General features: G+C 31.7%; 3 protein-coding genes across 3 annotated transcripts; 1 reads left to right on the forward strand and 2 right to left on the reverse strand.

The window, feature by feature from the left end:
• Nucleotides 1-492: 492 nt before the first annotated feature.
• Nucleotides 493-2317, reverse strand: LOC124540192 (probable phenylalanine--tRNA ligase, mitochondrial). Its single transcript, XM_047117653.1, has 3 exons — nucleotides 1755-2317; nucleotides 966-1610; nucleotides 493-687 (listed from the first exon to the last, which is right to left on the reverse strand). The coding sequence occupies exons 1-3, from the start codon at nucleotides 2274-2276 to the stop codon at nucleotides 520-522; spliced, it is 1335 nt and encodes a 444-aa protein (XP_046973609.1). The 5' UTR covers nucleotides 2277-2317; the 3' UTR covers nucleotides 493-519.
• A 281-nt stretch (nucleotides 2318-2598) lies between these two features.
• On the forward strand, nucleotides 2599-6147 carry LOC124540307 (endonuclease G, mitochondrial). Its single transcript, XM_047117789.1, has 6 exons — nucleotides 2599-2928; nucleotides 3076-3278; nucleotides 3510-3633; nucleotides 4213-4325; nucleotides 4809-4989; nucleotides 5917-6147. Exons 1-6 carry the CDS (start codon nucleotides 2722-2724, stop codon nucleotides 6010-6012), a joined length of 924 nt encoding a protein of 307 aa, XP_046973745.1. The 5' UTR covers nucleotides 2599-2721; the 3' UTR covers nucleotides 6013-6147.
• Nucleotides 6148-7031: 884 nt separating this feature from the next.
• Nucleotides 7032-12955, reverse strand: LOC124540180 (eukaryotic translation initiation factor 2 subunit 1). Its single transcript, XM_047117641.1, has 7 exons — nucleotides 12821-12955; nucleotides 12499-12736; nucleotides 11782-12010; nucleotides 10875-11107; nucleotides 10389-10504; nucleotides 8853-8964; nucleotides 7032-7156 (listed from the first exon to the last, which is right to left on the reverse strand). The coding sequence occupies exons 2-7, from the start codon at nucleotides 12734-12736 to the stop codon at nucleotides 7086-7088; spliced, it is 999 nt and encodes a 332-aa protein (XP_046973597.1). The 5' UTR covers nucleotides 12821-12955; the 3' UTR covers nucleotides 7032-7085.

Raw genomic sequence — 12955 nt, forward strand, 5'->3', positions numbered from 1 at the left:
CAGGTAAAGTAGAACAATCACATACCTCGTTAAGTATACACCTATAACTAGTAAATTAAATAGCCTGTTTCCTGCCTTGTATGAAGCCTTCCATGTCATAGGTATACCTTATATTTGATGATGAAGAAGGGGAAAATCTTACAATAAATATCTCAATTCAGTCTTTAATCATCGTTTTAATAATGCGTATTTTTTTAGACAATATGTCGCTGCAATGTGGTCGATGAAGTCACTTGCTATATTGTCCAAGTAGCGTTTTCTCGCTCTATTTAAATATAGAATTTTTAATATGTAATTTTTCGGCAAATATGTACAATTAAAAAAAAACAACTTTTTTTGGGTTCCTTAACATCTACTAAATAATATAAAATGGATTTTAAAAACCAGTACTATTAATAATTATATTTTTTTTCAATGGCTCCTATAAGACAACAATATATCTCTTTATTCTACAATTTTAATATTTCTTTCATAATAAAAAACTTTGTCGTCTGTATCAACTATTATTTAATAACGAATTTATCTAACAACAATATTAAATGCTTTGGTGGCTGCATTTTCGATTTCTTTGTGAATTTTGTTAACCTCCGCCTGCGTAAGTGTGCGTTCTAAATGCCGGTACACTATGCTGTAACAAAGACTATGTTTCTTTGTCTTTGGATGAATAAATTTATCTTTTAACTTCACCTGGAAAAAAAGAGTAAAATTAAAAAATAAGCATTGATTAATAAAAACTTTTTAAAATATTGTTATCAGTATTTCTTTACTATATTGTTCATACATTATATATACAAAAACCTTCCTCTCGAATCACTCTATAATTTAAAAATAAAAAGAAAACAATAAAAAAGTCCATCGCTTAATTCTAAAGATCTAAGCATACATAAGGACAGACAGCAATAAGTGACTTTGTTTATTTATACTATGTAATGATAATGAAGTAAGACAGTATTATGCATACATACCTGTTCAATAATATCTCCACCAACATCCCTGACTAGATCATAAAAATCATTACTTGTAAATGTATCTATTGTAGTTGTTGGTGGTAGCCAGAAAGATAAGTCATTTGTACATTGTGGATAGATGGATACTGGTTTATAAACAATATTTGCATTGGCGTTCTTATTCTGAAATTGTGCCAAAAAACCTGAATCCGTACTCCACATCAATCTTATATCTGGTATTTTATATAAAGCCATTGCAAGTCTTTCTAAGCCTATTCCAAATGCGTATGCTATGGTGTTATTTGGCCCTGCATTTGCGAGAATTTCATTCCTAACAATACCGCAGCCTAGAGTTTCCATCCAGTCATTTTCGTAATAAATTTCCAGCTCCCATGATGGATGGGTGAATGGGAAGTAGGCATCAACCCATCTATATTGAATATCTTCACCGAACAAAGACCGTACCATACCAATTAAATGGTTTTTCAACTGAGCTTCCATTAGCTTTGTCGCTTCTAATGTGTGGCAGCTCTGCTTAGCAGGGTCTGATATTGAGTTCTGATAAGCATGTGGGTTTGTTCGGTCAAAGGAAGGTTCAAAGATATCTAGATCTGGATGATTCTCAAATAGCTGTTCTTTTCGTTGCGACCTCACTGCATCTATCTGTAATATTATCATTAATATATGTTGGTCATTAATTTTAATAAATATGTGGTGAATATCACCAAACAAATGTTATGAATTTTAAATTAAAAATAGAAAATTATGTATGAGGAAAGCAAATTATGTCATTATTTTTTTACTTACTTGATGAAACACGGGAAAATGTGTTGAGTCTATTTCATCTCGTCTATATACATCTCCAATCATTAAAAAGTTATCAAGCCCGGCTCTCAATAGCTCACTCTGATGAGCAGTCATATGAGCTCGCAAGAGTGTTGTACTGTTTATATAATAACAGTCAGACTTGGCTCGACTCGGATGGTCTTCTGGTATTAATAAATCATCGAAGTTTTGCTTCGTCGATACTACAGGGGATACGTTATCGTAAACACTAAATGTAGGATTTCCTCCATGTGTAAAGGACGAATAAAAATAATTTACAATTCGTTGACGAACTAAAGACAGAGGATTATCCTTTTTTAAATGCAAATTACGATTTAAATAAGACAATATTTTAGGTGTTATGTTAGTGTATTCATCCGTACGATATTCTTTTTCGCCTATACGCAATGTAGCTAAGGATTTCGGCGCCGTACTATAGTTATTTTTGTTGAACGATAAAAAAAGTATCCTTCTATTCTTAAATAAGATTTTCATGATTCTCATTTAAAATTATTATACTTATATTAAAAGGTACATAAGTATCTTAAGTAAATATTTTAGCACCTATTTCCCTATTAGAATCGTAACTTGTCAAATATCAGCTGACATTAAGATATTTTGACATTTTGAAAGAGATGGCAGATAAAAATATATTTAGTTGAAAAATAGCCTTCTCAAATAATGTTTCGGTTTTCCCACTTTATTATAAATCTTTAATAATGGCGTACACATTTCTGAAAAAGCTTACACAAAATATCTATTATCCAGATATTGATTTTATGGCCATTCAGTCAGTAAGCATTAGCAGTTGATAAGGGTCAGAAGATAAACAATAAACATTATTTAAATACCAAATTGACAATGTGATATTTGACAGTTTAAATTAAAGTTATCTAACCTCGGCGAAAAATACTTACAAATAATAAAGAATTAATATAAATTATATGCAATGTTTTCAAAGCGAATATTACATATCGCTCAACTTGGTGCGGTCGGCGTAGCGGGATATTATATAGGTTATAAGGAAAAAATTAATAGTTTAAATAATACAGTAGTTATCGATGGCAAAACTTTAAAAAGCATGCCTGGTTTGCCAATATTTGGCACGGTATCCGCCGCGACACCATATACAGAGAGCGGTTCTCCTCAAGACAGGGTAAGTTTAAGTTAGAAAATCATATTTAATGAACAGTAGATTTAAATTAACCGCAAAGTACAAATTATATTAATTGATTAAAAATATTGAGTTAAAAATTAAATAAAAATATATATATATATATATATATTTAAATTATATTTTCAGATATCGCAAATAATGAAATACGGCTTTCCCAGTTTGGATAATGTGCGTTCCTATGATGACTTCGTTTTATCTTACGATCGTCGAAACAGGGTGCCAAATTGGGTGTTTGAACATATTACGAAGGGACATGTCATGAAAAATGATGCTGTAGACAGAAGCAAATGTGACTTTAAACCTGATGAAAGTATTCATCCTTTCTTTAGGTATTTTTTTCTGTTCTTAAACTATTAATTTCAATAATTGTTTTGATAGCCAATATGTAATACATTAAAAAATTTAAACTTTTACTATTTTATGTAATACTGCTTATAATTAATTAATAATAGAAATTGTCATTGGTTTTTTAAATGTAATTAAAAACAGACACCTATTATAAAGACACTAATGGTTTACATATCATTTTTAATTTTTATACTTTGTTAATTTACTTACAGATCTCAAAATAGTGATTACAAAGGATCAGGGTTTGATAGAGGCCACATGGCAGCAGCTGGCAACCATCGTCTCGCCCAGAAACATGTGGATCAAACCTTTTTCCTAACAAACATGGCTCCTCAGGTACCAATAACAATACACCACCAAAAACAAAATAATTCTTTTACTTTCTTTGAAGTACAAATTCAAATAAAAATTTAAATTTCTTTTTCTTTTAAAGTATAAAAAGAGAACCATAATAATTTAAAAAAAAAAGTTTTATTTTTTATATTAGTGTATCAATTATCCAATATTGTAATAGAATATGATGTAACTTTAAATAAAAAATTAAAATCTGACCAAACCAATCTAAGGAAAAAAAAGAATTTGGTTCTCTATGGAGTATTAAAATATACATAAATATATAATATTTTTGAGTCAGGTTAATTAAAAAGTCATTGGAATGTCTAACAATAGCAATTATAAAGTAGACAAAACTCACATATGGGGCAGATTTTTTTCTGGTCATGTTAGTTTGACATGCCATTGAATTATGAGTGTGAGAGTGAGTGTACTTATGCTTACATGACATTGCATTATAATATATATTATGTAGCAGGCTAGTCAGAATATCTACCACTTTCATTTTTATTATTACCATATGCATTTGACTGGAAATTATCTATTCATAATTATAATAAAACAATATGTTTGAATAACCAGGTCGGCGATGGATTTAACAGACATGCTTGGAATCGCTTAGAGAAACATGTTAGGAAACTAACCAAGGTCTATGACAATGTGTATTGTTGTACGGGTCCCCTTTACCTTCCTAGGTAAATATTAATCTCTTTAAATTATATTGCAATAAACAATTCTTATACCCAATGAAGTAACTAAAATATATGTTTGGCTAATAATAGTAAAACAAAACTAAAAATATAGCTTGTTGTTATTTCTTTCATCAAAACTCAAATGAACTTCATTGAAAAAGGCTAGCTTTTGATTTTCTGTCCTGTTTACTTCTTCAAAGTATTATCCTAAACGCTAAAAGAAAATTGTAATTTTAAAATCATTTTTTTTTAAGTTAATGTCTTATATATAGATTTTAAAAAATAGCAATTACAAAATACTTTATACTAAAATACCTGAGTACCTAAGTTCTTATGTAAATGGGCACATATAATATCTATCTGCTGCTTTTTATGGGAGGACAGGGCTTTATTAAAAAAATGTGTAGCATAAGATCAAAGTCAAATAATTATCATTTAAATTTTTATTTCAATTAATAAAATGTTCGATTGTTTTTTTAATTTCAGAAAAGAAGTAGATGGTAAATCATACATTAAGTACCAAGTGATAGGTGCCAATACAGTGGCAGTGCCCACTCACTTCTACAAGGTAGTGGTTGCCGAGTCCCCAGACGGCTCGTTGGACATGGAGGCATATGTCATGCCCAATCAGAAGATACCAGATGAAACACCAGTCTCTTCTTTCATGGTAAATTTTTATTTTTTTTATTTTATGGTTGGAGGACGAGCATATGGGCCACCTTGTGGTAAGTGGTCACCCTCACCCATAGACAATGAAGCTGTAAGAAATATTAACTATTCCTTACATTGTCAATGTGCCACCAACGATGGGAACTAAGATGTTATGTCCCTTGTGCCTGTAGTTACACTGGCTCACTCACCCTTCAAACCGGAACACAACAATACTGAGTGTTGTTATTTGGCGATAGAATAACTGATGAGTGGGTGGTACCTACCCAGACGGGCTTAAAGTTTTTATTACAGACCTTTTTATTCAGAGAATTTATTATTGTTAATTTCAAATTGCTAAAATGAAGATCATCAATTTTTCTCACATTACAATTGGTTCAGGCACCCTTTAATTTGACCCTATAGACAACATAAAAAATATTATGAGTATCCACCCAGACTCATTTGCACAATATGTAGGATATTGTGCAAATGAGTCTGTCTCCAAGTAAATTATACAATCTAAATGTTAAAAATGTATTGTTCTTCAAACCTTTTCAGAGATTGACATATAATCTTAGGTGCCAAATTGAATCCTTTATTTGACCAGACAATTTATATTTAGTATTAAAGAATAATATTATTAATTCAATATATATAAATATTAATTAACTTTGACGACCTCCATGGTCGAGTGGTGTGTACACCGGTTTTCGTGGGTACGCCAACTCTGAGGTCCCGGGTTCGATTCCCGGCCGAGTCGATGTAGATTACCATTAGTTTTCTATGTTGTCTTGGGTCTGGGTGTTTGTGGTACCGTCGTTACTTCTGATTTCCATAACACAAGTGCTTCAGCTACTTAAATTGGGATCAGAGTAAGTTGATGTTGTCTCATATATATTTATTTATTTATTTAATTAACATTCAAGTGTTACTTTTTTTTAAGGTGCCACCGGAAACGATTGAGAGAGCAGCTGGTTTGCTATTCTTCGATAAAATACAAAGAAGTAAGCTCAGCAGAATAAACGGGAAGAAAGTGTAAATGATCAAAGAACTCTAAAATATATTTTATTAGCTCAATTCTATTTATTAGATTTTTAATGTATGTGTAAATAATGTAAATGACATATATAAAATATTTTTAACCTAAAATAAAAGACTTTTAATTGACATATGATTTTGAAATTGTTTCATTTGTTAAAAAATCTATACTAATATAATGTGAAGTTGTTTGTTAAGCTGCTGATCCTATTTGGATCTATATTGAGATATATATTGGATGGCATATGGGATGGAGACCCAGGGATAGACATAGGACACTTATTTAATTCAGCCCCAAGGGGGTAAGGGGTTTATGGTTGGCGTACTATATATAAAGTTTACATATGACTCTATAAATGATCTATGTATAATCTATTTTTAGAGGAAACATAAATATAGTATATCCACACCTCCCGCGCTTTAAGTCAAGTGAAATTTTTTTTAGCAAACAAAAACAATACTTGTTAAGCCCAGTGGCGCGTCTATCGTAGGGCAGGTGGTGCAGTGCTCCAGGGCCCCTAAACTAAACCATTATATTTGGTATCTATAATTTTAAAGGGTTATTATTAGTTAAAGAGAATGGAAAAGAGAGGGTGAGGGCCCAATTCCTTTTCTATGGACTAGGGCCCTTCCTCACCTAGCTACGCCACTGGTTAAGCCAATGTTGTTTTAGAGATAGAAGTAAGATAAGTGTTACTATAGGCACATTCTCTCAAGATTGCGGAGCATATCAAAAAACAATTCATTACTCTTCACAACACTTCTTATTAATGACAACAAGGTTTTGCATATGAAAGTACGAGACTTTCAATGTATAATATTCGTAATAGGGTTTTGTTAAGAACTCATGCTTTATCAAATGTTTACTATGGTGATTGATAAATAAAAAATAATTTTATCTTTGAACGTTATGTACTTGATATTTTTTCGATTCATGCGATGCGGCCGATAGCTAGTTAAATATAAAAATAAATAACCATTAGGAACATTAATAACTGACATAAAATGAAACGACAAGCGTTGTATAAAAGGGTTGTATATATATTTATATTGGAGTCACATCGTACGAAACGATCAATTGTCGTCGTCTTCGTCGGAGGCGCCGTTCTGTTGCGGTTCTTCATCCATACCGGCGTCACCCATACCTGATAATATAGGAAACGATTAATTAAATAATATACAACAACAGCCTGTAAATTCCCACTGCTGGTCTAAAGGCCTCCTCTCCCTTAGAGGAGAAGGTTTGGAACATATTCCACCAAGCTGTTCCAATGCGGGTTGGTGGAATACACATGTGGCGATGTTTCCTCATGATGTTTTCCTTCACCGCTGAGCACGAGATGAATTATAAAGACAAATTAAGCACATGAAACAGCGGTGCTTGCCTGGGTTAGAACCCAAAATCATCGGTTAAGATGCACGCGTTCTAACCACTGGGCCATGTCGACTCTATAAATAATATAATACATTTAATTGCATATGTATTGCATTCGGGAAAACCAGTAACTACTGAGTTTCTTGACGAGGCTACAGGTCATACAATTGGACATAAATTGTGGTTAATTTAGTCATTCAGTGTATATAGTAAATTGACTTGTATACAAAAATATTAAAATAAACAGCACTAAGCTACACAGCTAGTCTATAATGAAGATTGAGTCTGAATTTTTAATTTTAATTTATTTATTCAAAACACATCACAATTGTATAGACATTGACATCTGATTGCAATGCATAAAGGTACAAGGTATATGCAAATAGAATCTACTGTCCCTGAGCTAGGTATAAACCTGTATTTCAGGCGACAGTACTCTCCTGTTACAAAGGATTCATTTTACCAAGTTGACAAAAGTGAAATAGCGAAAAAAAAAGTCTACACAATATGGTATATGCCAAACGTATCGTTAGCTTTAACTTAGAATATAACTAGTAACTAGTAAAGTAAAATAAAATTAGTAGTAGGTATGTGTAAAATTGAGCATGCGTATATTTGAGGTGTGTGTGTGTGTGTGTGTGTGTGTGTGTGTGTGTGTGTGTGTGTGTGTGTGTGTGTGTAGAGGGGGGGAGTGTACCTAAGACTTCAAGCAGCTTTTCAGTTTCGTCGTAAGATTTTACTAGCAACCATTCTTTTAATACTTTTTTACACTTATTTCTATTAAGATGATATATATTTATAAGTTTGTTAATTTTATTGTATAATCTGGAGCTAATAATATAATAATGCCTTCCTGCAAGTTTACTTCTGTGCTTTTCTATCTGGAATATTATATCTACTCTCCTTTTATCACGATTATCAACATAAGTTAGGGGTATTGTGTTTGCGTAAAACAGTTTCATAAATAGATAGCTGTCGAACGGATAATACCTTGCAATCATTATATAGTTCGTTTGTCGGAAATCTATAGGATCTATTAGTCATCACTTTCAATATTGACCTTTGAGCTCTTTCTAGCTGTAACAAGGATGTTTTATTGCTTCCTCCCCATACTGTAATACAATACATAAGCAGAGATTGAACTATAGCATAATATACCATGAAGATAGTAGATCTTTCCGCGGAAGCTCTGAGATTTTTGAATATATATACTAGTTTTCTTATTTGGGTAGTTAGATTAGTTTTGTGTAATTTCCAAGACAAAGTGTTATCAATTTGTAGTCCAAGATATTTTATATTAGAAGCATACTCTACAGTAGGGCAAGAGCAGTTATTATTGATTGATCGCTCATTGCTCTGCTTTGCAAATATTCTCTGTAAAATATACCTATATAATCTGTGGTAGCCTTTTATCTTTTAATTTAAATTAATTTTCATTTAAATACTGAGTATACTGTTTTGCCAACCTTGGTCCTCATTCTCCTCGGCGGAGTCTCCGGCCACTTCAGCGTTCTCGGCCTCAGCGCGTTCCATCTGTCGCGCCAGCTCAGCCTCATCCGTGGCTGTCACCACTTTAGGCTGTAAGAACAATTACATATTACTGACAATACTGAAATGAAATTTATTTTGCAAGAATATGGTCACATAAGATCTTATAGTAATTATGTCCTTATCATATTCAACCGATTTGGTATGCAAATATCATACTATATTACACTCAATCAAACTACACAATTGAATTAATTAAGGCAGCCATCATGACTTGAATGAAATATTTATACAATAAAATAATGTCAATATCTAATAGAAACTGAATATCAATCTAAACAATATTGGAATAAATAAACATATGTTTACACTACTTATCATTGAATTGAAGAAATTTGTATTTGTCATGCGGTAACTGTCAATTGTTTACTATCTATGACATTTAAATAGTGAAATACAATATCTAGATATTAATGGGATGTGATATTATATGAAATAATAATAATATGTAGTTTAAATAACCCTAAATAAATAAATATAAAAAAAATTGGACAACATCACATACAATACTCTGATCCCAAGTAGCTAAAGCACTTGTGTTATGGAAAATCAGAAGTAACGACGGTACCACCCAGTCCCAAGACAATATAGAAAGCTAAAGAACTTTTTCTTTATCAACTTGGCCGGGAATCGAACCCGGAACCTCGGATTGGCGTACCCATGAAAACTGTACACGAAAACTGTACACACTGCTCAACCATGGAGGTCGAAATCTTATATTTGAATTTTCATAAACCAAATTGTGACTGGTTTGCAAGTGCAACGAATAGTATGCCGAATATTCGGTGAGCCTTGCCGAATATTCGGCAAAAGTATTCGGCCGTATTTTAGCGTCAAAACTTGTGCACACATTATTATTTCGAGTTCGACCGCTCGTTTGTTATAATGTATATGAGCGGGCCGCATGCGGACGCGAACATCTCCCTTGCGGCCCGTGACTGTTTTGTAAAAAAGTTGACAAATATATTAAACATACAAAAAATAGCATCTGAAATACAACCTCAGACATCACACTAAAATTAGGTCGTTTGTAGTTTTCATTTATTTATTTTTCTATGCTCAAACATATACACATAATGTAAGTATTATGTGTACGAATTAAACTCTGTATCTTTTAACAATTTTCAATAGCATTTTTCTTTTATCTATGGAATATGACTAATTAACACTAATTGAGCGTGCCTATACTTTATTTTGCCACCTTCTGGCCTTTGCCTACCAAAAGGTTGCCGACCGCTGATGTATATTGTTCACGCACTGCTTGTTTAGATAAGTTTATTTCATGGATGTAATACGTTAATTACTCTCAGTTCTAATTTGTTTAAAAGTGTAATAGTATGAAATTTAACAAATATATAACGTAAAGTAAATAGTAACACCTATCAATACCCACTATTAAGCTAAAGCATTTCCTATTTTTAAAATATATGTAGGATACGATTGTAAGTACTTACAGCCATTTGCACGTTAAACACACCGCCGGCCGTGGTGATTGTTTCTTGTATTTTATCAATGGCATCTTGCAGCGCTTTGAGACCGTCTGTTTTTTCTGGTGTGGAAGTTGTCATTACTGAAAATTAAACAAAACATTATGATATTATTTAAACAAACAATTTTAAAAATGTATATCATCCCATTATTTTTATTTAATGAATAATTTTGAAAATCTTATAGATTATAGAGACACACAATTTATTTTATATGTATTTTATTTGATACTAAAAACAATAAGTATTGCCAAAGGGCAATAGTGTAAAGACACTATGTATTATAAAACAATTAACTGTCTGTCTGTATGCGATAAACACAAAATTATCAAACAGATTTACGTATAGTTTTTACTAATAAAGTGATTAACGACTAAAGGTATATAATCATCATTATGATTTGTATATAATCTCGCCGGATGGCTAGCTAATATTTTAGAGATCAAAGCTTACCATACAAAGGAGGTGCAATAAGATTTATCTTAATCGGCATCTCGGCTGTGGATAGAGCAAGTCCAGATTTTAATGCAGCTTTGACAGCATCGATTCCTTCGTATCCATAACAAGCACACTCAATATCCGCACGGATTTTTACAGCTTGGGAGGTAAGTTTCCTCTTAATGTTTGCTAATAATACTTCCTTTGTTTTCTCATCAATACCACACTCATTAAGGACTGACGGGTCACTGAAAATTTTAATATTTAATAAAATAATTATATCGTACAGATTATAGAGGTGGTGCATGGTGGAAACTTATCTGGGTACCAATAAGTATCAAAAAATGATTTGATTAAAATTTCATACGGCAGCAATGTCTTTCAGCAGTAGTGACCACTTAGCATTAGGGTATATTATAGCTGTAAATTAACAAAAACAACAGGATCAGTCTCTTTACTTTTCACTTTAACTAGCAATAAATCAAAATAAACTTTATTCAAGTAGGCTTTTACAAGCACTTTTGAATCATTAAAGTTATTAATTATTTTTGTTCGGTGGAGCTCGATATTTCGACATTGTCTACGAATGTCTTGTTCACGAGACTGTCTCGTGAACAAGACATTCGTAAAAAACATGGTAAATATCCCGAAATTAATAACTTTAATGATAAAAATAACCATGTTAATTTAAAAAAAAAAACACTTTTGAATCGTCATTTAACAATTAATTGAAGCTACCACTGGCTTGAAAAGTAGATTCTACTGAGAAGAATGTCAGCTGAACAGAATGCCAAAATTAAAAAGTGAAACATGTAATTGACTACTCTGTCATACTTTATCTATTAAAGAGGTTTGTTATAATGTAATATCCATACTTCAATTATAACTTCAAAATAAAAAAAAAATTGAAATAGAAACTCACACCGCAGCTTGCTTGAAGAAATCATAAGCAGATGCCTTTTTCTTATATTTCTCTTCAAAGAGCCATGCTGTCTGCTTGTATAGTTCCTCCAGCTGTTCTGAACTCTGGTAATGAAGAAGTTCAGCGACGTGTCGAAGAATCGAGTTGACGGCTTTAGCCTTGGCATATCTCTCTGTGCATTTGTCTATGTCTTCTGCAGATACACGACGCTTTGATAAATCTATGTAACCTGTAAATGTTAATAGTATTATCATTAGTACTGGCCAATAACTGTCACTTACTCATACAATGATACTAAATAAAAAAAATATATACTGAAAATGTTGGAGTCTATTTAATATTATAAAATTTGATTTACACAAAACCTCAATGAATAAATGTTAGTTATCATTTTATAAAAAAAATTTTTACATTTTGATATTTTGTCGTTACCAAACAGCATATTTCATTTATAAGTTTGTTGGTTCTATTAAGTAACAATACAGATGGATATTTGATTTCGATTAAATTGTTTTACTAAAATTTTTAAAATCAATATTCATAAACAGTATTTTATGGGAACTAGAAAAAAGAAATATAATAAAATGAATTTGCATTTTTTGCTTCAACAAACTATATTATAAATTGTTTTAGTTAGTAGGTATAGGTAAGTACCATATGCAGATAGCTTTTTTCGAAAAGTTTAAATTGGAATATGCGCGTTTAAATGTTCCTTACCTTTTTCTTTATCTACTCTGATAACCACGACTGGTTCAGTCTTTCCTACACGAATTAACTTGTTGATAGATCTTATACGCCTTCTCGACAATTCGGAGAGCAATATCATACCCTCTATATTATTATACTCAAGTAAATGTACGTAGGCACCCATTTCGGCGATTGATCTTACGTTTACCATTACTACATCTTCCACTTCAGGATATTTTTCTTGGTAAAATCGACAGGACAACGGCATCTGAAGTTAGAAAATCATAACCTATATGTAGCAAAAATTTTACTCTATAATAAAATATGTGTTGAACACAATTGTAATACTAACTTTTGTGAATGATCTGAACTTTTTTTTAAGGAATTATAAGAGTTTATTCTAAATAAAATGATGCAATTTTATTTGTTCACGTTGAACCTCAACAAAGTCAAATTGAGTTGACAGATTGACAAGTTAGCACTTAGG

This window comes from Vanessa cardui, chromosome 24 (assembly GCF_905220365.1).
Source record: "Vanessa cardui chromosome 24, ilVanCard2.1, whole genome shotgun sequence".
NCBI lineage: Eukaryota > Metazoa > Arthropoda > Insecta > Lepidoptera > Nymphalidae > Vanessa > Vanessa cardui.